The sequence below is a fragment of the Microcaecilia unicolor genome, chromosome 7 (genome assembly GCF_901765095.1).
Source record: "Microcaecilia unicolor chromosome 7, aMicUni1.1, whole genome shotgun sequence".
Lineage (NCBI taxonomy): Eukaryota > Metazoa > Chordata > Amphibia > Gymnophiona > Siphonopidae > Microcaecilia > Microcaecilia unicolor.
Window position 1 is genome coordinate 260,873,163 of NC_044037.1, and position 26,854 is coordinate 260,900,016.

General features: G+C 41.9%; 1 protein-coding gene across 3 annotated transcripts in view; it reads right to left on the reverse strand.

The window, feature by feature from the left end:
• KYNU (kynureninase) overlaps positions 1–26,854 on the reverse strand; it is a 260,595-nt gene that overhangs the window by 118,425 nt on the left and 115,316 nt on the right. For all 3 annotated transcript variants that reach the window (XM_030209738.1, XM_030209735.1, XM_030209737.1), the window contains exons 5-8: positions 20,399–20,460; positions 18,767–18,838; positions 12,995–13,069; positions 2,913–3,059 (exon numbers count right to left, since the gene is read on the reverse strand). In XM_030209738.1, the coding sequence (XP_030065598.1) occupies positions 2,913–3,059; positions 12,995–13,069; positions 18,767–18,838; positions 20,399–20,460 (356 nt within the window). The remainder of the gene's footprint in view (positions 1–2,912; positions 3,060–12,994; positions 13,070–18,766; positions 18,839–20,398; positions 20,461–26,854) is intronic.

Sequence of the window (26,854 nt, forward strand, 5' to 3'; positions counted from 1 at the left end):
TGAATTTTCAGGTGTCATATATAGAATCTAGCCCTAGGGGACTTGCAGCATGGATTTCAATGGGTAGAATCAGGGACTCAAAATCCCACGTTTCTTTGAGGTGTAAGTTCAAAGCTAGGACTGGCCAAAAAGTCTCCTTTCTGGAACTGGGTAAATTTGCAGGTCTGCTTTAGAATTTCCTTATGAAATATTCCAAGTTGTACCTGGCACACCCATAGGAGGTTCTGGGCTTAATTTGCCTTAGAGACTGAGTGAATTTCAGCTTCGGCACTGAAACTGGACTGAAATCAGAGTTCAGGTTAGGGCCGAAAATGTCCATGTAATTTCAACTGAAACCCGAAAATTACTCCCCTCTGCAATCAATCACCCCCCTCTCCCCATTGCGATCAATTCCACCCAACCACCTCTAGGACCTTCCTGGGCCTACCTTAGAAAGCCCTATTGGACTTGATGCTTCTTTGGGGGTAGGAATGAACCCCACTCATTCCTGCCCCGTGCTGCTGCTCCTGACACAATGGCTGTGGAGACATCCTACGGTAGTCTCATGAGACTGTTGCGGGAGGTCGTTGCAGCCATTTTGCATTTGGAACCAACAAGGGTAGGAGACTTGCTCCTGCTCGTTTTGGTTCCAAACGCGAAATGGCTGCCAGGGCCTCTCAGAGCACACTGTTCCCTCTAAGTTGAACAAGAGTCATCCACCTATAGTTCTGCCAATGTGGAGTGCTGTCTCACTATCATATTTTCAATAGTGAGAGACAGGCAAGATCTGCAGAACTCCAAGGAACTTGCCTGTCCCTAGTGATTGAAAATACAATATTGAATCACCACCCCTCACTGGCAGCAATGCAGTTGGAGGACCCCTGCTCAGCTTAGAGGGAGCAGTGCCGAGGCAATCTTGCGAGATTGCATCCACCGCATAACAAAATTATCCTGAAAATGAAACAAACTGAAAATTGATTTTTAAAAAACCCTGCAAATTAGGGGTTTCTTTTGCATGTACCCCTAATGTAAATTATTTGCACATGATCTCATAAGCTCCAAGAAAAAAATTGAAGCTACTAAGTCAAACTCTTATGCACCAATGGAACAGGTTTACAGTTGAGAAAGGTAGATCTGCTCCTATGGTATTTCATATAAACAAATCATTTTCCTATTGGATATGACATCAACAGAAAAACAGATAGAGGCATATTTTCAAAGCACTTGGACTAAGAAAGTTACATTGAGGGGCATTTTCGATACAATGTCTAGGTCCAATTTCATACCTGAATAGGAAAGAAGGTCATTTTCAAAAAAGAAAAATGTCCATCTTTTTTTTCAAAAATACTATTTCGAACAAGGTTTTGAGCTTTGGATGTTTTGGTTTTTTTTTCGTCCATTTTCAGAAAAAAACCCCCAAAAAGGAATAATAGCAAAAGGTAGAGATTCATGCCATTGGGATGTAGGAGGAGCCAGAATTTTTAGTACACTGCTCCCTCAGACATCCTAGGAGAGCAATGGGGCACTCTAGAGGGCACATCTGTGCATGTCATAAAAATGCTACCAGGTACACATCTCATCTTTGCTCCCTTATTTTGTCCCCTGAGCCCTCCAAAACCCACCCAAAATCAACTGTCCCTCACTATACACCACTACAATAGCCCTTATGGGTGAAGGAGGTACCTATATGTGGATACAGTAAGGGTTTTGGTGACCTTGGGAAGGGTCACAGTTTCCACCACAAGTGTGATAGGTAGAGGGAGATAGGGACCTGAGTCCCCCACTGTGAACTGCACCGACCACTACGCTACTCCAGGGATCTGCATGCTGCTCTAACAGACCTGACTTTAACATCTACAACTGTCATTGAGGCTGGTAAGTCATATTTTTATTCACATTTTTTGGGGTGTGGGGGTCACTGGTATTGGGGAATCACTCCTGATTCCCTCCAGTGGGCATCTGGTCATTTAGGGCACCTTTTTGTGCCTTATTCATTCTGAAAACAGGTCTTGGTTTTAGTCCTGGATGTTTTTGTTTTGTTCCATTATGGCTATAAAATGTCCAAGTGTTAGGCACACCCTCATCCTGCCTTTGAAATGCCCCCAACACCCCCCCTTGTGATTTGAATGCACTACTGACGAACTTCATAGAAAATGTCAAAAAATAGTTTAGAAAATACTATTTTTGTGAGAAAAACGTCCAAATGCTGCTTTATGCCACTTTTTAAACACTTTTCTCTTTCAAAAACAAGCCCCATAGTAACCTATGGAACTTTGCAAATCTAAGTGCTTTGAAAATGATCCCCATGGCCTCCTTTGTGAATACGTGGCCCAACTCACAGAAATGTTTCTATTTGAATGATCCAGCCTCTACATATGCCCTGGTGGAGTAGACAAGACTGAACCCTGAACAACACCAGACAATAGCTCATAAAGCTGAAAGTGTTAAAGGAGCTTCTTTTGCCTTGTGCTTTCTTAATTTGCATAAGATCAACCATTGTCAGCATTAATTTCTGGTGCTCAAACGGAAGTTAAGCGCCAAAATGGGGTGAAATGGAAGTTAGGTCCCTCAGGAGTCCTTTTACTAAGGTGTGCTGAAAAATGGGCTGTGCTAGTGTAGGCGCGTGTTTTGGGCGTGCGCAGATCCATTTTTCAGCGCGCCTGTAAAAAAGGCCTTTTTAAACATTTTTGCTGAAAATGGCCATGCAGCAAAATAACTTCTGATAGAGCAAGCGTAACTGGTCATACCTAAATTTAGGCACCTAATTGATGATTACGCTACTATTCTATAATGGATTAGGTGCACAAATCTGCTGTTATAAAATAGTAGTTTAGTGCCTAAAATGTCGGCACTTAACTTTTAGCGCCGTTTATATAATTGCCCCCCTTTTGACAAATGATATGATATTCTGTAATTTTTTAATGAAATCATACCTTTTCCTGGCCAGCTTTTGTTATTTTTGGCATATTAAACAGTTGTCCAGTATAATATTGCACTCCGCTGAACAAGATCACAGCTATGGAAACCCCCTCCTTCTCAATTATAGATAGGATATCTTCAGTCCTCAATGTTTCCTCTCCCTACAATAAAATATTCACATTAATTACATTAATAATAGCCTTACACATTCTTATCACAAAAGACTAATGGGTTGGCTGAGCCAAGACCTGAGATTCTGCTGACAGCTTGTGGTCAAATCAATAACAGCACTGGATGTACTCCAAAGCTGTATCTTCCTGTCACTCACAGGCTTACCATAGACCAGTACTGTTCACTTCTGGTCCTCAAAGGCTGCAAACAGTTCGTGCTTTCTGGATACCTCTAATGAATATGCATGAGATAGAGTTCAAGAAAATAAAGATGTCTTTCAGGCATACTCGTTAAGCTATCGAGAAACCCCAATCTGTTTGTGGTCCTTGAGGAGCAGAACTGAATACCACTACCATAGGCACTGTGAGAGCATTTTTTTTTAAACTTGATTAGAAGGAATAAGTAGGGAAGTATAGTTTGAGGGAATAACTCTGTTCACTCTAAAGAAAGGAGCATTACCAGTGGTGTGCAGCAAGGATCGGTCTTTGGTCCAGAATTATTTTTTTTTCATGTTTCCACTGATGTAATGCTTTATTTTATTGTGCATGTTTTCTTGTAACCTGCCTAGATTTGGAGATGGTACAGAAAATAAATATGTTTAAATAAATAAATAAAATAATGTGGTGAGCGGCTAGCATGTGTCACCCTAAGTAAAGAAACTGTTCAGGAAAATTACTCACCTTAAGATACAGGCAGCACTAGAAAGCCAAGTTCTCTTTAAAAGTATAGAGCTTGAACTCAGCAGGGTGCACTGAAAAGCTGTGGGTGTCCTAACTGAGGCAGAGAGGGAGCTAGAGAGCTGGGGCAAGGTTATCTGGAAGCAGATTCTATGGAAGCCAGTTAACAGGCAAAGGGCCCTGCTTACTAAACCGCGCTGTAGGCACGCTAGCGTTTTTAGCAGGCGCTAATGATAGAGACACCCATATATTCCTAAGGGTGTCTCTAGTGTTAGCGAGCACTCATTTTTAGTGTGCGCTAAAAACACTAGTGCACCTTAGTAAACAGGGCCCAAAGTGTGAAGCAGCATGCAGAAATGAACCATGGACAGGCTTTTTCCTCTGAATTGGACAAATTAAAGATTTTGAAATTATACTTTAAGGTTGAGGAGTGAGGTAGCCATGTTAGTCCACTCTTAAGGTTATCAATAGAAATCAAACAAAATAAAACATGGAAAAGAAAATAAGATGATATCTTTTTTATTGGACATAACTTAATACATTTCTTGATTAGCTTTCTAAGGTTGCCCTTCTTCGTCAGATCGGAAATAAGCAAATGTGCTAGCTGACAGTGTATATAAGTGAAAACATTCAAGCATTACTATGACTGTCTGACAGGGTGGGAGGATGGGGGTGGGTAGGAGGTATGCATGGGGACATCAAAGCCCCATGCATACCTGACATTGAAGTCAGAATGATTGAATATTTTAACACCCAACAGAAAGGATCTGAGGTTCCTAGCCCATTATAAACCATAAAGCTGTATTTCTCTGTTGATCACCCCACCCCTCACCTATCCACACCCATCCTGTTAGAATATCAATGATATGCTTTGATGTCCCCATGCATACCTCCTACCCACCCCATCCGCCCACCCTGTCAGACTGTCATAGTAATGCTTGAATGTTTTCACTTATATACACTGTCAGCTAGCACATTTGCTTATTTCCAATCTGACGAAGAAGGGCAACCTTTGAAAGCTAATCAAGAAATGTATTAAGTTATGTCCAATAAAAAAGGTATCATCTTATTTTCTTTTCCATGTTTTATTTTGTTTGATTTCTATTGATACTTCAAGGTTAAAACTCTGTAGTTTTGTAGGCAAGTGATCTCTCCAGATGTTACATGATCCACTCAGCAAAGGAGGAAAACTTTTCCTACTTTGAAACCCAAAGTTTTGGCTTTGGGAGCAACCTTTTTTCTCTGTTTTCCCTGTACATGTACTATACAACATCAAGGGAAGAGATTTATTTTATTTGAGCCTTCTCATCTGGAAAGATACTTGTTAGAAAAAGCTCAAGGGAATAGTTAAGATCAAGGGTTTATTAGTTTTGTTAGACCCTAATAATTGGAAACTTATTAGCCTTTCAGATATATTTTTTTTATTTATTTTTCTTTTTTGCACTTTCTTTCATCCTTTCTCCAAGATATGGACTTAAGGCTTAATAATGGTTTCTAATTTAGGGCCCTGTTTACTAAGGTGCATTAGCATTTTTAACGCGCCTACAATTAGCGTGCGTGCTAACCGTGTAGGTGCCTATGGGGAACACGTTAAAACCACTAACGCGCCTTTAACGCAGCTTGGTAAACAGGACCCTTAATCTTTTATTTCTTTTTTTTTATAGAGATTTTTGCTTGATTAGCCTTTCTATTTTTACATTTCTTATGTAAATAATTTGCAAATTCTGAAAAAAAAAAGACAAGAATTGCACTTACGCACAGATCTGCACCTAACTGTTGGGCACAGGAATTACACCTGCTAAAAGCAGGATGTAAATGTCAGCATCTAACTTAGATGCGGATCGACCTAATTCTATAATTTCACATGCAACTTTTGACATGTCCTGACTATGCCCCCTTTTCAGATATGCACTATAGAAGCTGTGTGCAGATCTTTATAGAATAGCGCACAGCAAGATGTGTGTGCAACTGCCAATCAAAGCCAATTAATTGCAATAATGGTTTTTTCGTGCCCAATTATTGCTAGTTAAGGGCTCATTAATCCTTTCAGTTGTGTGCGCTTCTTGGGTACATGCCCAAAATTCAGCAGGCAACTTTTAGTGCAATATATGGAGTCTGGGGGATACCATGTAAATGCAAAGGGGGTGTTCACATGGATGCAGCATGGGAGGGGCATGGCTGGCATTGCCATTCATGCACGCAGCTTACAGAATAGTAGCATAGTAAGTGGTGGCAGATAAGGACCTGAATGGTCCATCCAGTCTGCCCAACAGTCACATTTTCTAGATTAAATCAACAATGAACACGATATTATATACTTGATCATGGTCTTTCTTTGTTGTTTCTGGGACATAGACCGCAGAAGTCCGCCCAGCTCTGTCCTTATGTTTCAACTATGGAGATGCCGTCAAATACTGTCAGTTACTCACACCATTGCCATATTGAGATGCCTGCAATTACACCAGATGTACCACAGTTACATCAAATCTACGGCTGGTGTAATTGCCGATGTCTAAACTTTAGGCACACAAGTAGCAGGTTGCTAGTATTCTATAAGGCCCAGATGCCATTATAGAATAGGTTGCCACCACACAACATCAGGGCACCTAAAAAGAGGTGCCCACTTATAGAATTGCCCCTATAAAGTGCGTAAACCCAGGGGAACTGTAGTAGATGCTTCACAATGAAAAATTGAGAGTAAAGCCAGAGATTAGATAGGTCTGCAGTATTGTGGCAGATGGGAAAAAGGCAGACAAATTGGACCTAAAAATCTTATCTATGATTAGTTTTACTGTATTATATTACTTGTCACATGCTTGTCTTTGGTAGACACGCTTTTTGTTTGGGACGTGCGTCCTTAGCGACATCCTGCTGTTTGGCATTTGTTTATGCTGTATCATTGGATGTTTTAGCCTATTTGTTTATTTTTATCATCAATGGCTGAGACATCTTGTTTGACTCCTGAGGCAGGTTAGCGCCAAAATGCAGGATTGTGTCAAGTTCTTTGACTCTACTTATTGAGTTTAAAAAAAAATAAACACACGGTTTGGAAATACAATACTTCTTTTTTTCACCATTTTGTGGTTCGTTGTTAGGGGGATACTTTTGCTTGTTTTGTGTGTTTTATATTACTTCCACTCCATGTCTGTCTTCCTGCCTCAAGAAGGATTTAATAAAACTGAAAAAGTAGATTAGGGCTTTTAACCTCCGTTGAAACAATTTCATTTTCTACCTTTGTATTACAAAAACAGCAAGTCTCACACATCAAAGTATTTTAAAAAAATGGTAATGATAAAGAATGCTACACATTTAGACAGAAATATATATATATATATATATATATATATATATATATATATATATATATATATATATACAGTGGGGGAAATAAGTATTTGATCCCTTGCTGATTTTGTAAGTTTGCCCACTGACAAAGACATGAGCAGCCCATAATTGAAGGGTAGGTTATTGGTAACAGTGAGAGATAGCACATCACAAATTAAATCCGGAAAATCACATTGTGGAAAGTATATGAATTTATTTGCATTCTGCAGAGGGAAATAAGTATTTGATCCCCCACCAACCAGTAAGAGATCTGGCCCCTACAGACCAGGTAGATGCTCCAAATCAACTCGTTACCTGCATGACAGACAGCTGTCGGCAATGGTCACCTGTATGAAAGACACCTGTCCACAGACTCAGTGAATCAGTCAGACTCTAACCTCTACATAATGGCCAAGAGCAAGGAGCTGTCTAAGGATGTCAGGGACAAGATCATACACCTGCACAAGGCTGGAATGGGCTACAAAACCATCAGTAAGACGCTGGGCGAGAAGGAGACAACTGTTGGTGCCATAGTAAGAAAATGGAAGAAGTACAAAATGACTGTCAATCGACAAAGATCTGGGGCTCCACGCAAAATCTCACCTCGTGGGGTATCCTTGATCATGAGGAAGGTTAGAAATCAGCCTACAACTACAAGGGGGGAACTTGTCAATGATCTCAAGGCAGCTGGGACCACTGTCACCACGAAAACCATTGGTAACACATTACGACATAACGGATTGCAATCCTGCAGTGCCCGCAAGGTCCCCCTGCTCCGGAAGGCACATGTGACGGCCCGTCTGAAGTTTGCCAGTGAACACCTGGATGATGCCGAGAGTGATTGGGAGAAGGTGCTGTGGTCAGATGAGACAAAAATTGAGCTCTTTGGCATGAACTCAACTCGCCGTGTTTGGAGGAAGAGAAATGCTGCCTATGACCCAAAGAACACCGTCCCCACTGTCAAGCATGGAGGTGGAAATGTTATGTTTTGGGGGTGTTTCTCTGCTAAGGGCACAGGACTACTTCACCGCATCAATGGGAGAATGGATGGGGCCATGTACCGTACAATTCTGAGTGACAACCTCCTTCCCTCCGCCAGGGCCTTAAAAATGGGTCGTGGCTGGGTCTTCCAGCACGACAATGACCCAAAACATACAGCCAAGGCAACAAAGGAGTGGCTCAGGAAGAAGCACATTAGGGTCATGGAGTGGCCTAGCCAGTCACCAGACCTTAATCCCATTGAAAACTTATGGAGGGAGCTGAAGCTGCGAGTTGCCAAGCGACAGCCCAGAACTCTTAATGATTTAGAGATGATCTGCAAAGAGGAGTGGACCAAAATTCCTCCTGACATGTGTGCAAACCTCATCATCAACTACAGAAGACGTCTGACCGCTGTGCTTGCCAACAAGGGTTTTGCCACCAAGTATTAGGTCTTGTTTGCCAGAGGGATCAAATACTTATTTCCCTCTGCAGAATGCAAATAAATTCATATACTTTCCACAATGTGATTTTCCGGATTTAATTTGTGATGTGCTATCTCTCACTGTTACCAATAACCTACCCTTCAATTATGGGCTGCTCATGTCTTTGTCAGTGGGCAAACTTACAAAATCAGCAAGGGATCAAATACTTATTTCCCCCACTGTATATATATATATATTTTGTGTGTGGAAAAGGTTGTTTCTCACGTCCTTTCAGAAGGGTTTCACATAAAATACACACTAACTAGGGATCAATTAGGTAGTATTAAAGTCAAAATGAAATGAAACTCCAAAGCAATTGTGAAAAGATTTACTGAATTACACCTAATTGCCACTGTTCTCAGTACATTAGAGCTTCTTTCTGAGGTGTTTTTGTTGTACTTAGAAGCTGAGTGGGTGTTTGGATTCTAAAGGTCACTAATTTTATACATGTATTGTTTCAGGGTAAGGAACAAATGATAATATAGTTATTTGAGATAGTACTGATACAACATAGTAGAAAATTCAACCTTTTGCCTCCGCAATTAACTTTTAGGCCTAAATACTCTTCCTGACCCTGAAATTGTGAAAGTTAAATTCAACAATTATGATCACCTTGATACTATTACTCCTAAAATAATGTTGTAAAAGTGTGTAGAAGTGTAACAGCATACACCGATAGTTGAGTATATGAAACCGCCTGAATCAGGGGTCTATTAGTGTAGTTGTTGTTTAATATTGTCAAATCAGTCAAAATTTCAGGGCTAGTAGTCTTAAAACGTTGAAAAGATGCTAGAAAAAAGCAGGTGTGACAAAAAGCTTTATAAGCAGTGTCCCGCACAAAAAAGACCTGCTGGAGAACCAGCAGAGTTACCGTGTTGAGTCTGACTAATAAATATTGAGTTGACACTCCCACTCTTGAAGGTTCCTTGTGTTTTTGTTTTCACTCCTGTGTTGGGTGTACTTTGGACTCTGTCTCTTGTGTTCCCATACCCATCACATGGCCAAGCCCTTTTTGAGTTGTGTGCTATGTGATTTGGGTGCCAAGTGTTATAACATGGAGGGGCATAATAGAACGTCGCCGGCCAAATAGATGGCCGGCGATCTATGTTGGCGGCGGCGCTACAGCTGGTCGGAACCGTATTATTGAAAAAGATGGCCGGCCATCTCTTTTTTCGATAATACGGTTTAGCCCGGCCAAATGCCATGGAGTTCGCCGGGTTTGAGATGGCCGGGTTTGTTTTTCAGCGATAATGGAAAGTTATGTCGGCTATCTCAAACCCCGGCCAAATTCAAGGCATTTGGCCGTGGGAGGAGCCAGCATTTTTAGTGCACTGGCCCCCCTGACATGCCAGGACACCAACCAGCCACCCTAGGGGTCACTGCGGTGGACTTCAGAAAAGCTCCCATGTGCATAGCTCCCTTACTTTGGGAACTGAGCCCCCCAACCCCCCACCCCCTCAAACCCACTACCCACAAATGTACTGCACCCACTAAAACTGGTCCAGGGACCTGCATACAGTCTCTAGGACTTATTGCTGCTGTATAACTTTGGCACACCAGTTCGCACCTGAAGACTAATCTCTCTGGAAAAAGTCCTTTCTTGAAATAACCACGTTTACTCACAGTTAACTGCAGATCAGAGGTTGTGCCCCACTGGCAAAGAGTCCCCTGGTACTAAGATTAGCAGTAGGTCAGAGCTGGCACAATGGTGTACAATGCCCTCTTTCAGCAACATTCAAGGTAAGAACTATGTTCTCTAATGTGGGTAACACAGGAAAGGGAACTAAAACTGGCTTACAAAAATGGCCACTACCACATGGACTACAACAGGAAACAAAACAGGGCACACTCTGACCCAGTTAGCAGGGGAGAAAAGCACCATGGGAGTAGAGCCCAGTACCCTACACCCACCACAATGCATTGCTAATGTGACTCTGCAGGGCACCTAACAGAAAAGGTATCACACTCACCCGAGAGCCACATCACAACCAGGGAAAGGCTGTCGGAGGATACAACACATTCTGCTGTCATGGAGGTGGGTACGGCATTTGAGGCTGGCATACAGGCTGGCAAAAAAGGTTTTTAGTTTTATTTTTTTAGTTTGGAAGGGGATTGGTGACCACTGGGGGAGTATGGGGAGGTCATCCCTCATTCCCTCCAGTGGTCATCTGGTGAGTTGGGGCACCTTTTTGAGGCTTGGTCATGAAAATAAAAGGACCAAGTAAAGCCGGCAAAATACTGCTTAACGCAGCTTTTTTTTTTACATTATTGGCGAAAGCCGGCCATCTGGTCGCCACGCCCACGCCCACCCATGTCCCGCCTTCGCTAATCTACTGACACGCCCCCTTGAACTTTCACCGGTGAAGCAACGGGAAAGCGGTGATGCAGTCAAAAATGCCGCTTTCGATTATACCGATTTCGCCGCTTTTAAAAAATCGCCGGCCATCTCCCGATTTGTGTCGGAAGATGGCCGGCGATCACTTTTGATTATAAGCTGGATAGTAACATAGTAGATGATGGCAGAAAAAGACCTGCACGGTCCACCCAGACTGCCCAACAAGATAAACTCACATGTGCCATTATAGACATTATAGACTTCAGAAATCCAGATATGCAGTACTTTCTGCTAAATCAGGAGGAATGGTCTTGGAAAAAGACCTTTGATAGTAACCAATGAGTATCTTCAGGTTTAGTTATCGGTTACTATCAAAGGTCTTTTTCAAGACCATTCCTTCTGATTTACCAGAAACTACTGCACATCTGGATTTCTGAAGTCTATTAACTTTAAAATAGAGACTCCTGAAGCAGGCCTTACGGCCAAAACACAGCGTTGTGTTGAGTCTTTCACCTAATAAAGATTGTTATCTCAAGATTGTCTCCTGTCTCTGGAAACCATGATCCACCACCCACCTTTTCCTGTTGCCTGTTTATCCTTGTGGGACTGCAGAGTTCTCCACTCTTGCAGATTTCTGTTTGACACTCCGCCTAAATTTACACACAGAACCCCCTTATTCTAGAATTGCACATGTAACTAGAATCCACGTCCAAGCTCTGCCCCAAAATGCACATGACCCTCCCATTTCTGCGCCCCCTTTTCCTGGATGCACGCAAAATTTAGGCCCAGATCACATGCCTAAATTTACTCACGTACATGTTAACTGATTTAAATTAATGCCAGTAAGTGTGTGCCCAATTTGCACGTTCACTTTAATTGAAAAATGAGCCAATTAGTGCCAATAAATGGCTTTTTAACAAAGTGTTTATTAAAAAGCCATTTATTGGCACTAATTGGCTCATTCAATTAAATTGAACATGCAAATTGGGCACACACCAAATTTGTGAGTGTAATTTTTTTGCGACTTTTATAGAATTAGGGAGCATACATAGAATCTAGGGACTAGTGCACATAAGTGCCTGTCAATTAATTGTGCCTTTGAGGCGCATATGTGCCAACTACCTCTAGGTGCCAGATTACAGAATTGCTCTGATAGTAAGATATGTTTGAAAGATTTCATTGAGGTTAGCAAAGAAAGAAAGGTATGCTGCTGGCTGTAAATTTAACCAGCATTTTCAAAGCCATTTTATTCCTGCTGTTAAAAGCACACTAAACAAAAGCAATGATGAAAGCATGCAGTTAATAATAAATACACGCTGTAATTAATTTTTTGTTTTTCACAAAACATATCTAATAGTTTCAATCAATAAATCTGTCAGGCATACCAGCATTTGAAAGCTCATAAAAAGGAGATTAGGTAAGCGAAATATGATGTCTTAATATTGCATTGAAATGCATTGATCTAGAGAAGTGATTTTTCAACCTTTTTCATTTTGCGGCATACTTACAAGGCACAAAAATTGTCAAGGCACACCTGTCTTCACTAATGTACCAGGGTTAACTGGCACTGAGCAGCAAGTCCTCCAAATTCTCCCTTACTTCACCGCAGCCGCTCTTGCTCTCTACCCGGGCTGATGAGGACACCATAAGCAGTCGTCAGTAGATCAGGTGACCTTTGACGCTGCTGGCCAGTGCATGCATCAGTGTGAGCCTGGGCAGACAGCAAGTGCGGCTGTGATGAATTATTGAGAGAAGGAGGAGGCAGTACTTGGGTGTTGTGGAGGAACCTGGATAGGTAGTTGGTTGCTAAGAGGTTTGCAACTCCCACAGAAACTACTTCCATGCCCTCAGGATACCCATGGAGCTAGAGGCAGGGCCAGGTTTAGATATGCTGGGGACCAGAGCAGAAATTGAGGGGGCCCCCTCCCCCAATTTCCCCACCCACCATTTTTCTACCACACATAAAACAACTTTAAATGCGTTATACAGAGAATGTAATTTGTAAAATTACTCATTTCACATATAGCATCAGTCTGAATAGCAAAAAATAAATAAATACGGTAAATGTTAGCTATCGGGTATAGGTGAAGAACAACAATTGAGTAATATTTAAATTGTTCACTAACCTCTCTCGGATGTACTAATAGCATGCTTTTCTGCACATCAAGCCCATGTAGCCGAATTTGAGACTCAACTGTATACTAAAAAATTGGGAGACAATTGAGATACATAATACTTTTGTTCATGAAAAATATTTCAGTCATACTGATTAAAGATGCATGATTTTTACAAACAGGTCAATTCAGCACCTGGTTGTTCTGTGCTTGCAGGCATTGGACAGATGCAGACCACCCTCTATCATGCAATGAGTGGTTGAACCCTTGTGTGTGATGTTTCTATGCTGTATGCTATGCCTGGTATATGTAACAGAAAATGACTGGTGTTCTGTAAATACTGTCCCTCCACAGAAACAATACTGGAAGTGTAAACAAAGAATGCAAAATAAAGATTTTTAGATGGGGAAAAGTGTGTGTTTATGTTGTTTTGGACACATACTTGACTTTATAGTAGAAGTCTCTCCTGTCCTGAAGTTTACCAGGAATTTGCAGTGTTTTTTTTCTAACTGCAATAAATATGATGGGGTCAACATTCAGCTGGCGGTGGTGAGCTCTTTGCTTACTGCCAACAGTTATCCCTGGATATTCAAAGCTGGGCCCTGTCCTGGCTTCGGTTTTGAATATCCAGTTATTTTTAATCCAGCTAATACGTGTAGCCACTTAGGTCAATATTTAGCACTTAAGCGGCCACGGGTTAGAGCATTCAGGGGCCCTTTTATAAAGGTGAGGTATGCTCTACGCATGTGCCGTGCAAGCCAAAATGAGACTACCGCCAGACTAGTGCAACCCCTGGTGGAAATTTCAGATTTGGCGTGGGCCCATATCGCCGTGACAAATTATTTTTTTTATTTCCTACCGCACACTGCATTTCTGGTGTTAATCAGCAGTTGCCGTGCGCCTACTTTGGCAATGCTCATTTAGTGTGTGAGTACTTACTGCTAGATTACTGAGTGGTGTTAAGGGCTCAGGCCGTAAATAGGCATGCGCTGGTTTCAATTTTACCGCAGGCCCTTTTCCCGGCCCATTGAAAAGTCCTTTTCCCCCAGACATTTTAAAAACCGGCCCGGTGTGCTCCAAAAACACGCACCCACACTACCGCAGGTCACGTTTTGCTGTGGCTTAGTAAAAGGACCCCAAAGATGGGACAGACTTTTATGTAGTCCCATTTATGCACTAAGGGCCTCTTTTATCAAGCCACGCTAGATGTCCCCGGTGCGATAATGACGACAAAGCCCAATCACTTTGAATGTGCTCCATCGGCATTGCTGCGCATAATTGCTAGCGAAGCTTGATAAAAGAGGTCCTAAATCTGGTCATTTAATGGCCAAATATTAGCACTTAAGTGGCCAATTGCTGACTCCGCCCCCAGAATGCCCCCAAAATTGTCAGCTTTGAGTTAGGCACTAACTGCAAATTTCAGCAGCACTTAGCCAGTTAAGTGTCACTGAAATTTAGTGCCAAGTCCCAACTAAGCAATTTAACCAGTCAGCGGCCCACTAGATAGCCTTGAATATTGGCTGGGTTGTGAGTGTCATTTGTATATTACCATTTTCCCTCATTGGTTCATATTGTGCTGTGATGACTGTGTGTGTTTGAGTATGTAGACAAAGCAGTTTGGGGGTAGAGGTGTTTGGCAGGTAGTTTTGTTTATATTTTGCCCTCAGATGGTACTGACATCATGCTCACATTCAAGTTCATTTGTTTCTGATATACTGCTGATTGGCATACCTTTGCAGCAGTTTGCAATCATTTATAGTTATAAAAACAAGGATAGGACAGAGCAGAAACTCTCAAAAAGTTGCAATGGTATAAATAAGAAATAAACTATAATAGGTAATTATAATATTCATAGTATTCATAAGGTGCAGGACTCCTTTCAATTCAGGACCCACCTCTTTATCATTCATAGGTCAGTCAAGCAGAGACAATTTGTTTAATAGATTTCTTTGATCAGATTAAGTTTCCTGTCTAATGTACATAGGGAGTGCATTCCAAAATGTTGGGCTAACTATGCTGAAAATAATTTAGAAGGAGGGTACTACTAGAAGATGCTGCTTGAGAGATCGAAGACTCCTTACTGGAGAATACAGAGTTAAATAGCAGGCTAACAAGTAAGATAAACCTGAGTTATTAATCTTATAACAAGGCTCAGAATTCTAAACTAGATTCTTGCAGATATGGGTAACCAATGTTCATTGCAAAGAAGTGGAGGTCACATTATCTCTTTTTTTTATTATTTGCATACATTATCAGTTTAACAGCTACGTTTTGTATTAATTGAAGACATCAAATTTCCCTTTCTTTTTATAAGAGTCTAACATAATGACTTGGCATGCCCGAATATAGATAATGAACTTTGTGAATAGGGAAATGAAGTAGCTAATACCTTCTAAGTGCTGGAACTGGAAGTGCTTTAAATATGTCATTAAACACCTGTGAGGACTGGTTGCTGCGGGATTTCAAATAATGACACTTCAGGTCAGAATACGGATGCCCTGGTCAGTGAGCTAAACTAAAAATACAAGAAAAGACTAAAGGCTCAGGGGAAATGGCCTCAAGATTAGCATCCAGCATCAAGTTCCAAAAGAACCTCATTTGTTAAAGGACCAGTGAAAACACTTTGCTGGGAACAAGGATGCTGTTCTCTTCAACATGAGGGATGTCAGGCTTCTGGCCATGGAACTTTGCTACTCTGTTCTGAGTCTGGACTTGACTTGCTTGTCTATGATCATACTGCTTCAACTAGAGCTCATCCTGTCTTTGAACCATAGACGCTGGGTTCAGTTACCAGAATTATTGTTTTTCTATTGACAGGCAAACCTGTCTGAAATGCAAAGTTCACAAAACTATTCGACACATTTGCAAAAACTATCTAGGTTTGCTATATTAGTTCCCTAAACATTATTTTTGGAAAACTCCAATGAGGATTGCTATAAATTAAGGGTTGTGTATCAGATATAAATTACTGTATATACCTCATAGTTATACACAAATTATAATAATATCAATCATTTCAAGTGCATTTGCTGATTTGTAAAATTTGAAACAGACAAATCTGAGAAAGATTTTGTTTCATTATTCAATATTCACTAAATTGCAACAGATATGTTCTTATTTTCCTCAGATATCCCAGGATTACCCATAAATTTGCATGATTCAGATGTCATATTGACTGATTCACATTTCTCTAATACTACAAGCAATAAGAAACTAAGGGGCCTGTTTACTAGGGTGTGTTAGGTGCTAACACATTATTATTATTATTATTATTTGTGGCATTTATACCCCGCTCTTTCCCGCTCAATGGCAAGTTCAGTGCGGCTTACAAAGTATGGTACATAGTATCATAGAGATAATACAAAGTATGGTACAAAGTATCAAGGAGATAACACATTTATAAAGAGTGGGACAATAGTATGCGATGAGGGGAAAGGATTGGAGTGTGGGTATTGTTTGTGGTGTGAGTTAGGTCCGAGACTTTGTAGGGTCGTTTGGGTAGGCTTGTTTGAATAGGTAAGTCTTCAGCAGCTTTCGGAAGGGTAGGTGTTCGCTGGTTTTTCGGATATGTCGAGGTAAGGCGTTCCAGAGTTGGCTGCCTATAACAGAGAAGTTGGATGCGTAGTAGGTTTTGTATTTAAGGCCTAATATAGCTAAAAATGAAGTACCACAGGAGGGGCTCAGGCATCCTACTGTAATGCCAAAATGTGTGCTTTCTAACCATGTGCTAACAAAAATGTCATATTTTTTTAGGGAAAATGTGTCATAGAAACATAGAAACATGACGGCAGATAAAGGCCATATGACCCATCCAGTCTGCCCATCCTCTGTAACTCCCAATTCTACCTGTTCCTAAGTGATCCCACATGCTTATCCTATGCCTTTTAAAATTCTAGAACAGTCCTAGACTCCACTACCTCCACCGGGAGGCCATTACACGTCTCCACCACCCTTTCTGTGAAATAATACTTCCTTAGGTTACTCCTAAGCCTATTCCCTCTTAACTTTGTCATATGCCCCCTCATTCCAGAACTCTCCTTCATTTGAAAAAGGCTCTCTTCCTGTACATCAATGCCCTTGAGATGAATGGAGATGAACGGAGAGTGGGCATTCCTGGCTAACCAGTTAGTGTATTTACATTACTGCATGGTAACTGGTTAGTGCAGGGATGCCACCTATAAAAATGGGTGTAGTTAAGTGCTCACGTGGTAATTTTCAAAAATGGCTGCATGCGGCCAATTTACATGTGCTACTCAATTGAGTTCAAGCCAAACTGTCATGATAATTGGCTGATAACAACCAATTATCATCACTAATTAGCAATAATTGGACTTTGCAAATGCTTCTTTTTAGGCATATTCTAAAAAGAGGCACGCATAAATTCCAATGTATATAGCTGAAAAGAGGGCACAGCCATGTATCAGGGGTGTCACTTACATTTACGTGTGGGTATAGAATTCGGGGGAATGCACGTACATTTAGGAGCAGGCATTTACACCAGGTTTGCAGTGGCCTATGAGCTTTCTATGAACCATGTCTTACTATAGATGAGGTTTACACAATAGCACTATGTGTGTTTTTCTGACATGCCTACATTTAAGACTCCTTATATAGAATCTGGCCCTAAATGTCTGCACTGTGTGATACCTACATGGGCTGATGCTGGGCACACTCCCAACAGTTACTGCACTGGCTTTGCAGTAACTACATGCTAATTTTTGCAAAGAACTTTCGGTAACTGCAAAACGTTACCTCACTTTATTAACGGCCCCTTTTACCAAGCTGCGGCAAAAGGGGGCCTAACATTGATAAGTGTTTTTCACGTGTGCCGAGGTCCCCTTTTACCACAGCTAGTAAAAGGGAAGTCTCATTTTCATACAGGAAATGGCCATGCGGCAAGTAAAGCACTTGTCGCACTGCCATTTCGGGGGGGGGGGGGGGGGGGGAGGAGCCCTTACTGCCACACATTGAGGTGGCGGTTAGGGCTTCCATGCTAACCTGGCGGTAATGGGGCAGTGCGTGGCACTGCCCGATTATCACTGGTACACTCTGGCGCTACAAAAAGAAATACATTTTTGTAGCACCAGAAATGGCAGCACACTAGGGGTGGGAAGTACCGTCAGGATGCTATGGTAGCCCAGCGGTATTTCCAGTATAGTGAGCAGTAAGCCCACGTTGGGCTTACCGTCGCTTAGTAAAAGGAGCCCTAAACAGGCACCAGCGTTGCAATGAAAGACAGGAAAACAATCTAATGTCCAATACATGTCAAAGTCTGCTAAACTGTTGGCAGTTCAACATAACTTTCTAGAGGGTCAAAATTTTGAAGAATAATTTGATTTATATTTTCACAAAGAAAAACTTACTTCTATAAATTATGTTTCAGCTTATCTGGAAGATTAATAGCAAGCATTTCCAACTATCTGGTGATGTATGTGTTAAATGCTGTTAGTTTTATATTGATTTCATTTCATAAAATAAAATGGAAAAAAAAGAATTAATAGAAATGTACAGCTTCAGTTGATTGAGGCAAGCAGCTTAGCAAAAGTCTCTGAAAAAGGGTAATAAATCAATGTCTTACTGTAGTCTTTTCTTGTAATAAGCCTTTCTCATTTGAACAAAAGAATTAAACTGTATGCTGAAGAATATGCTGAAATCAACAGAATTTGACAGGCTTTTCTTTGTAGTGTTGTTCAGAAAAGATTGATATTCAAATGAGTTTAATAGTACTTGTAGAACCAGAGGAAATTATAGAAACCTGGTTATTAAATGTTAAAGCATGCTTACATGATCAGAAGGAAAGGCTTTGGCTTCTAGAAGAACTTTGTGACGACTTGCTGTTGGCTTATAAAAGGATAACTAAAAAAAAAATTATATAGCATATATTTAACTATGTGCATATGTATACATGATCATTTCCATATACATAGATACATACATAAACTGATGGGCACCCCGATATAATAGCCCTGACAAAATAGCCCAGACAAAAAAGCCCCGACAAAACAGCCTTGTAGCAAAATAGCCCTTGACAAAATGCCCCCCCCCCACACAATAACCCTTGACAAAATAGCCCCTAGACAAAATAGCACCCTACAAAAAAAAAATAACACATCACAGAAAAAGATGATAAACTATACGTGAAATGTTCACTGATAAAGGCCCCTACTGGCATTGAACTGTATAAAGCATATATAAATAAACAAAATTCTATAGGTACCAACTGGTATTCATGGTCTGTTCTGCTGTTTAAGGAAACTATTTTTCCATCAACATGCTAATAAAAAAAACAACAACAATATTGTCATCATTTTCATAGTCTTACAAACCTAATCTTGTTTGGCAAGGTAAGATTATTAAGAAAAAAATGCAGTGCCATACTCTGGGCAGCCTGATCTGGCCCGTTTGTCTGGGGGCTAATTTGTGAAGAGTTGTATTGTGGGCAGGTCGTTTTGACGGTGGCTGTTATGCCAGGGGCTATTATGTCGGCAGCTTTTTTATCTGGAGCTTTTTTTGTCGGGGGCCATTTTGTCAGGGCTATTTTGACCGGGTACCACACTGATGTACCAACATGCAGAGTGCATAAATCCCTCCTATATTCAAAGCTATTTAACCATCCAGACATGGCTGCTGACCAGTTAACTAGCATATTGGCACTTAACTGTGGCTATTCAGCTGGAGATAACCGGGCTATATCACGTGACGTAGCTGGTTAGGCACGGATACTCATCGCTTAACCGGCTATGTTGAGCGGTTAAAATAGGCCGCATAAATAGCCGGCTGAACATCAAGCCCTAGAACCTTTGTAACTTAGAACGGAGCACTAAGGGACCATATTTATGAAGTGACCAAACCATTTATTTGAAACCAAAAATGTATTTTCTATTCGCGTTTTACCTATTTATACTGTTTTTAAGTATTTGGGAAGTATTATAACCACTTGTCTTTGTCAAAGAGGGATTTTCTTTGACAGCCATGATTTTTTTTTTTTTTACAAGATCCTGGTGGCAGCTTTCAAAATATATTGGAAATGAATAGTGAATTGTAAGAAAAACAAATACAAGGGATATGTGGCATGAGTACTTCTACTGAGTGATGTTGCAGACATTTGTCTGTTAGTGATCCGACAGAGATTGCACATCATGTTTATCTGTACAATGCTCCTGGAGACATTGCATCTGTTCACCATTTCTTAGAGCAGGAACTGAGTACTGAGTTTAGAGAGCTATGCAAGATTAAACTCCAAGGTTGCCAAGGTCTTCAGAAAGACACTGAATCATTGGTCCATGTTTTATTGCAGACATCAGAAAAATTCAGCCATTAGCAAGGAAAAATTAGCACAAAATGCTTGCATGCATTAAAGATTAGAAACATCTGCAGCTGAATACTTAAAATGCATTGTTGTGAACAGGAACTCACCATAAGGAGATGCAGATTAACAGTCAACCCATTCATTAAGGCTACCTCTTCCTTCTTAGCTCCTATAAAACAGTAGCAAATGTTCTGATTTTTCTTTTTTTACCCTTTAAAAGCACAGTTGTAGTGTTGCGAAAAAAGCAGTGGCACATAAATTCAAGGCACAATGCACAAAGGACAAGAAAATAAACACATCCTTAATGTGTCAGAACAATAACAAAAGTTCTCCCACATGTGATTCACTTCCCCAGCCTGCAAGTAGTTTTCTGGTTTGGTGCCTGCCACAAATAAAGGGATAATGAAGTAGCTGCATTTTTCCTTTGAACTATTGGTTGATTTATTCGTATCATTAACTTTCAGCCAGATTTCAGAACACTATAATTTAGTCTTTAGTAGAGTTCCAAAGCAACCTTTGAAAAACAAAGTCAAGACTAGATGTCATATTAAAAAAAAAAAAAAAAAAAATCTAAATGCAAGCTAAAATAAGATGTAATAAAAACTGAATTGAAAACTGGATAAACATAAAACTGCCTCATTCTTAATTAATTCTTAATACATATATATGCATTTTTACAAATCCACAAAGCAGGTGCTAACATTTATGCAGTACTAGCATATATGTGAACATATGTGCCAATATTATTTGTACCTGGGGCAATGGAGGGTTAAGTCACAAGGAGCTGTAGTGGGAATTGAACCCAAATCCCCAGGATGAAAGTCCACTGCACTAACTACTAGGCTACTCCTCCATAGGAGACCACAACAAACTGACCCTCAAGGTGAATCTCAGTGTATTTTAGAGGTCAGACACTACCTTTTGGTCCATGGGCGGTGTCACATTATCAGGAACTCTCTGGTTCAGGGCTTCCCCACACCAGGTACCCAAGACAGCTGTAGCCTGGCCTGGAGTGACCTGACCTTGGGTAGCCTGACGTGTTGTTACTGGGCTAGGGGTGTCCTGAACCAGATATCCTCATGAAGTCTTTTTTTGTCAGTTATGACCAAATTCAATCCCAGAAATATACGCATGGAGGACATAGTTTGTACAAAGTGACAGTCAGTCATAACCCTAAAAATAAAAACATGGAGGGGGAGTAACTTGCACAGATAGGCAATTACAACCCTTAAATACTAGGGAGGTAATTTGCACAGAGAAGCAGGTACAATACTAATCACTTTACTGTAGCACCTGTAGGGTTGCCAATGTAACGCCAATTTTTTTTAAGAGTTCCAGGGTTGATCCAGGAAATTAAAGACTGGCAAGCTGGACTTCAGTGCTGGACAAAATAGTGGAAACTATTATTAAAAATAAAATTACGGAACACATAGACAAACATGGTTTAATGGGACAGAGTCAGCATGGATTCAGCCAAGGGAAGTCTTGCCGTACCAATTTGCTTCATTTCTTTCAAGGTGTGAATAAACATGTTGTTAAAGGTTAGTTAGTTGATGTAGTGTATCTATATTTTCAGAACACTTTTGACAAAGTTCCTCATCGTTTTTCATTTATTGTTTATTGGACTTAATTTACCACTCTTTTTGCATTGCAGGTCAAAGCGGTTTACAATACAAAAACTAAAAATGAAAAGCAAAACGTCATAGTACCTCGAATACTATGTGCAATTCTGGTCACCACATCTCAAAAAAGATAAAGTGGAATTAGAAAAGGTACAGAGAAGGATGACAAAAATGATAAAGAGGATGGGACAAATTCCCTAAGAGGAAAGGCTAAAGTGGCTAGGGCTCTTCAGCTTGGAGAAAAGACAGCTGAGGGGAGATATGATGGAGGTCTTTAAAAAAAAAATGAGTGGAGTGGAACGGGCAGAAGTGAATCACTTGTCTGCTCTTTCCAAGAATACTAGGACTAGGAGGATTCTAGAACGGTTCTTTTGAACCTCAACATGAAGCATTTGGTACAATCAGTTTGGAGCTGTAAGAATTTTAAGGAATATTCACCTCGACCCCTGAGGCAGGCGCTATTGAGTGCCGAAACACAGACCATTTCAGGTCAAGTTCAATAAAGATTGTACCATCGTTCCAGTTCTGGAGGCCCTTTTGTGTTCTTTTTGTTGCTATATTTTGTATACTTTTGGCCCCTCTTTTTCTTGCTGTCTGGGAAACCTAAGTTTGGTTGAACATAGGGTACAAATTTAGGAGGCTAACTTATAAGTTCAGTATTTTCTGAATATTGGGCCCTAAGATTTTCTGGCAATTTTATATAACGTATATGCCTGGCTCTCCGTCTTTCTTGAGCCCTCATCCCCATCCCTCATTCTCGGTGACTTCAACATCCACACTGATAACCCTTCCGATTCATATGTTGCTCAGTTCCTCACTCTTACCTCCTCCTTCAACCTCCAACTGAGCCCCACCACCCCTACTCACAAATCTGGCCACTGTCTTGATCTCGTCCTCTCTTCTACTTGCTCACCCTCCACTTTCTGCGTTTCACCTCTTCCCCTCTCCGACCACCACCTTATCACATTCACACTTCAGCACCCTCCCCCTCACTCTCGCCCAACACTAACTACTACGTCCAGAAATCTCCAGTCTGTTGACCCCTCCACCTTATCCTCTACTATCTCTGATCTCCTCCCTTCCAACTTGTCCTCCACATCCGTTGACAAAGCTGTCTCCACCTACAATGCCACTCTTTCCTCTGCTCTAGACACCCTTGCACCGTCCACCTCCCGGCCCACAAGACGTACCAATCCCCAGCCCTGGCTGACCCCTTGCACCCGATACCTTCGCTCCTGTGCCCGTTCGGCTGAACGCCTCTGGAGGAAATCTCGCACCCTTACTGACTTCATTCACTTCAAATTCATGCTATCCTCCTTCCAATCCTCCCTATTCCTCGCTAAGCAGGACTATTATATCCAATTGACCAATTCCCTTAGCTCTAACCCTCGTCGTCTATTCGCCACCCTCAACTCCCTCCTCAAAGTGCCCTCTGCTCCCACCCCCCCTTCACTCTCTCCTCAATCTCTGGCCCACTACTTCCGTGACAAGGTCCAGAAGATCAACCTCGAATTCACCACTACTCCCTCTCCTCCTCTTCAGCCTATATCTCACTCTCTCATCCAACCTACCCAGGCCTCCTTCTCCTCCTTTCCTGCTATCACCGAAGAGGAAATCGCCCATCACCTCTCCTCCTCGAAAGCCACCACTTGTTCCTCTGACCCCATCCCCACCAACCTACTTAACACCATCACTCCTACCATCACCCCCACCATCTGTCATATACTTAACCTCTCCCTCTCCACTGCATCTGTCCCGGACACCTTCAAACATGCTGTGGTCACTCCACTCCTCAAAAAACCATCACTTGACCCTACCTGTCCCTCCAACTACCGCCCCATTTCCCTCCTACCCTTCCTCTCCAAGATACTTGAACGCGCCGTTCACAGCCGCTGTATTGATTTTCTCTCCTCTCATGCCATCCTCGATCCGCTCCAATCCGGCTTTCGCCCCCTACACTCAACAGAAATGGCACTATCTAAAGTCTGCAATGACCTATTCCTCGCCAAATCCAAAGGTCACTACTCCATCCTCATCCTCCTCGACCTCTCTGTCAATCACAACCTACTTCTTGACACACTGTCCTCCCTTGGGTTCCGGGGCTCTGTCCTCTCCTGGTTCTCCTCTTATCTCTCCCATCGTACCTTCAGAGTACACTCTCATGGTTCGTCCTCCTCCCCTATCCCGCTCTCTGTTGGAGTTCCTCAGGGATCTGTCCTTGGGCCCCTTCTTTTTTCAATCTACACCTCTTACTTAGGCTCCCTGATTTCTTCTCATGGTTTCCACTATCATCTTTATGCCGACGACACCCAGCTTTATCTCTCCACACCAGAAATCACCGCGGATACCCAGGCCAAAGTCTCGGCCTGCTTATCCGACATTGCTGCCTGGATGTCCAACCGCCACCTGAAACTGAATATGTCTAAGACTGAACTTATTGTCTTCCCACCCAAACCCACTTCCCTCTCCCTTCACTCTCTATCTCAGTTGAGAACACCCTCATCGTCCCCGTCTCATCTGCCCGCAACCTCGGTGTTATCTTCGACTCCTCCCTCTCCTTTTCTGCGCACATCCAGCAGATAGCCAAGACCTGTCGCTTCTCCTCTATAACATCAGCAAAATTCGCCCCTTCCTCTCCGAGCACACCACCCGAACTCTCATCCACTCTCTCATTACCTCTCGCCTTGACTACTGCAACCTACTCCTGACCGGCCTCCCACGTAGCCATCTACTCCCTCTTCAGTCCATCCAGAACTCTGCCGCACGTCTTATCTTCCGCCTTAACCGATATACTCATATCACCCCTCTCCTCAAGTCATTTCACTGGCTCCCAATCAGATACCGCATACAGTTCAAGCTTCTCTTACTCACCTACAAATGCACTCAATCTGCGGCCACTCCGTACCTCTCTACCCTCATCTCCCCTTACGTCCCTACCCGTAACCTCCGCTCTCAAGACAAATCCCTCCTTTCAGTACCCTTCTCCACCACCTCCAACTCCAGGCTCCGTCCCTTCTGTCTCGCCTCACCCCATGCCTGGAACAAACTCCCTGAGCCCATACGCCGTGCCCCCTCCCTACCCATCTTCAAATCAATGCTCAAAGCCCACCTCTTCAATGTCGCCTTCGGCACCTAATCACTACACCTCTTCTCAGAAAACTTATCTACCCCAACTTGACATTTCGTTCTTTAGATTGTAAGCTCTTCCGAGCAGGGACCGTCCTTATTGTTAATCTGTACAGCGCTGCGTAACCCTAGTAGCGCTCTAGAAATGTTAAGTAGTAGTAGTAGTTAAAGAGCTTCAACTTCTTTTTAAGTACGAAATTGATCACACTCATTCATGCTTTTAATTCATCTTCTGTTCTACAAATATATTATTAATTGAATTAATCTATCATATTAGAACATGTTATACAAAGGAAAATAGACAAAAAGGAAGCTATAACAGACAAAGTAAATCCTGATAAACCTTTGCAGCTGGATAGTGAAGGGAAACTGTTTGCAAACAGGCACTACTACTTTTTCTGTTCCCTAAAGCAATTTGGATTACATTATCTTGCATCAGAACAATTTCTTTTACTCTGAGAGCAAAATGAATCCAGTTATGACCTGAGTAAGAAAATCATCATTTCAGTGAACTGATTGTAAGAGAGCCAAGGGGGGGGGGGGGGGGGGGGGGACAAAAAGAAAGAACATTCCGATATCCCAAATAATAAATACTCATAAAGGCGGCAATTCTGTAAATTGGTGCCTCTTTCTTTGCCGACCTAATGCACTGCAGGGACTGCCAATTCTATAACAAAAATAGGGTGCCCTACAGCCAGTATAGAATACTAGCACAAACTCACATTAGTTCACAAAAAAAATGACGCACCCACTTAAGCAAAATCAACAGCAACTGACAGACAGAGATAAGCCTGGGGCAAGGCTGCTGCAACCACCACCCCCCACCACTCAGGACACAGCCACCGCCCACCCTCAAGACATAGCTGCCACTTACTTACTCAGGCCACCCCTGTCCTCTCCTTTCCTGCATCAGTGCATCTGCTCCTTCTCGGCCTCCATGGTGGGCCTGGCGCCAGAGTCTGTCTATCTCCTGCTCCTGTGTGCCGGGACCAGGTTATCGCTTTAACGCAATCACCTGGGTCCCAATAGGACAAGAGAGAGATAGACCCTGGTACCAAGTCCGGAGAATTCCCCCCCCCCCCCCCCCGCGGCCCTGGGCACAGGAGGGTGTGCCTAGATCTGTCAATCATTGTACACATCTGAAGTATGCATTTTTGTGGATGACATGAAAATTGGCAACAGAATGGGTACCCTAGAGGGAGTGGAATGCAGGAGAAGTGACCTACAAGAAGGCCTAATGCTTGGCAATTAACCTTTAATGTAAAGAAATGCTTGTTGATGCATTTGCGGTGCAGAAATCAAAAAGATCTATATTCAGTAAGAGGTGAGAGGCTGATGTGCATGGACCAGGAAAGAGACCTGAGGGTGTGGATCTCGGTAGCAAAACAATATGACAAGGCAGTGGCCAGAAGGATGTTTGGCTGCATTGAGAGGGATAACTTGCAGAAAAAAAATGGAGGTGATAATGCAGCTGTTCAAGTTGTTGGTGGACCACATTTGGAGTGCTGAATTTTGTTTTGGAGGACATATTTTTCCAAGGATGTAAAAAGACTCAAAGCTGTTGTGAGGTAATAGACCAAAATGGTATAGAGGTCTGCATTAACAGATATATTAGAAAAGACTTGAAGACTTGAATATGTATTTTCTGGAACAGAGGACAGAGGAGATATAAAACAGACATTTCAATTCTTGAAAGAGAAAAAGGAACAAAACAACCCTTTCCTAAATCGGAGAGGCTATGGAATAAGAGAACATGAAAAGAAGTTGCAAGGAAGGAAACTTAAAAGCAACATCAAGAAATATGTTTCACTGAAA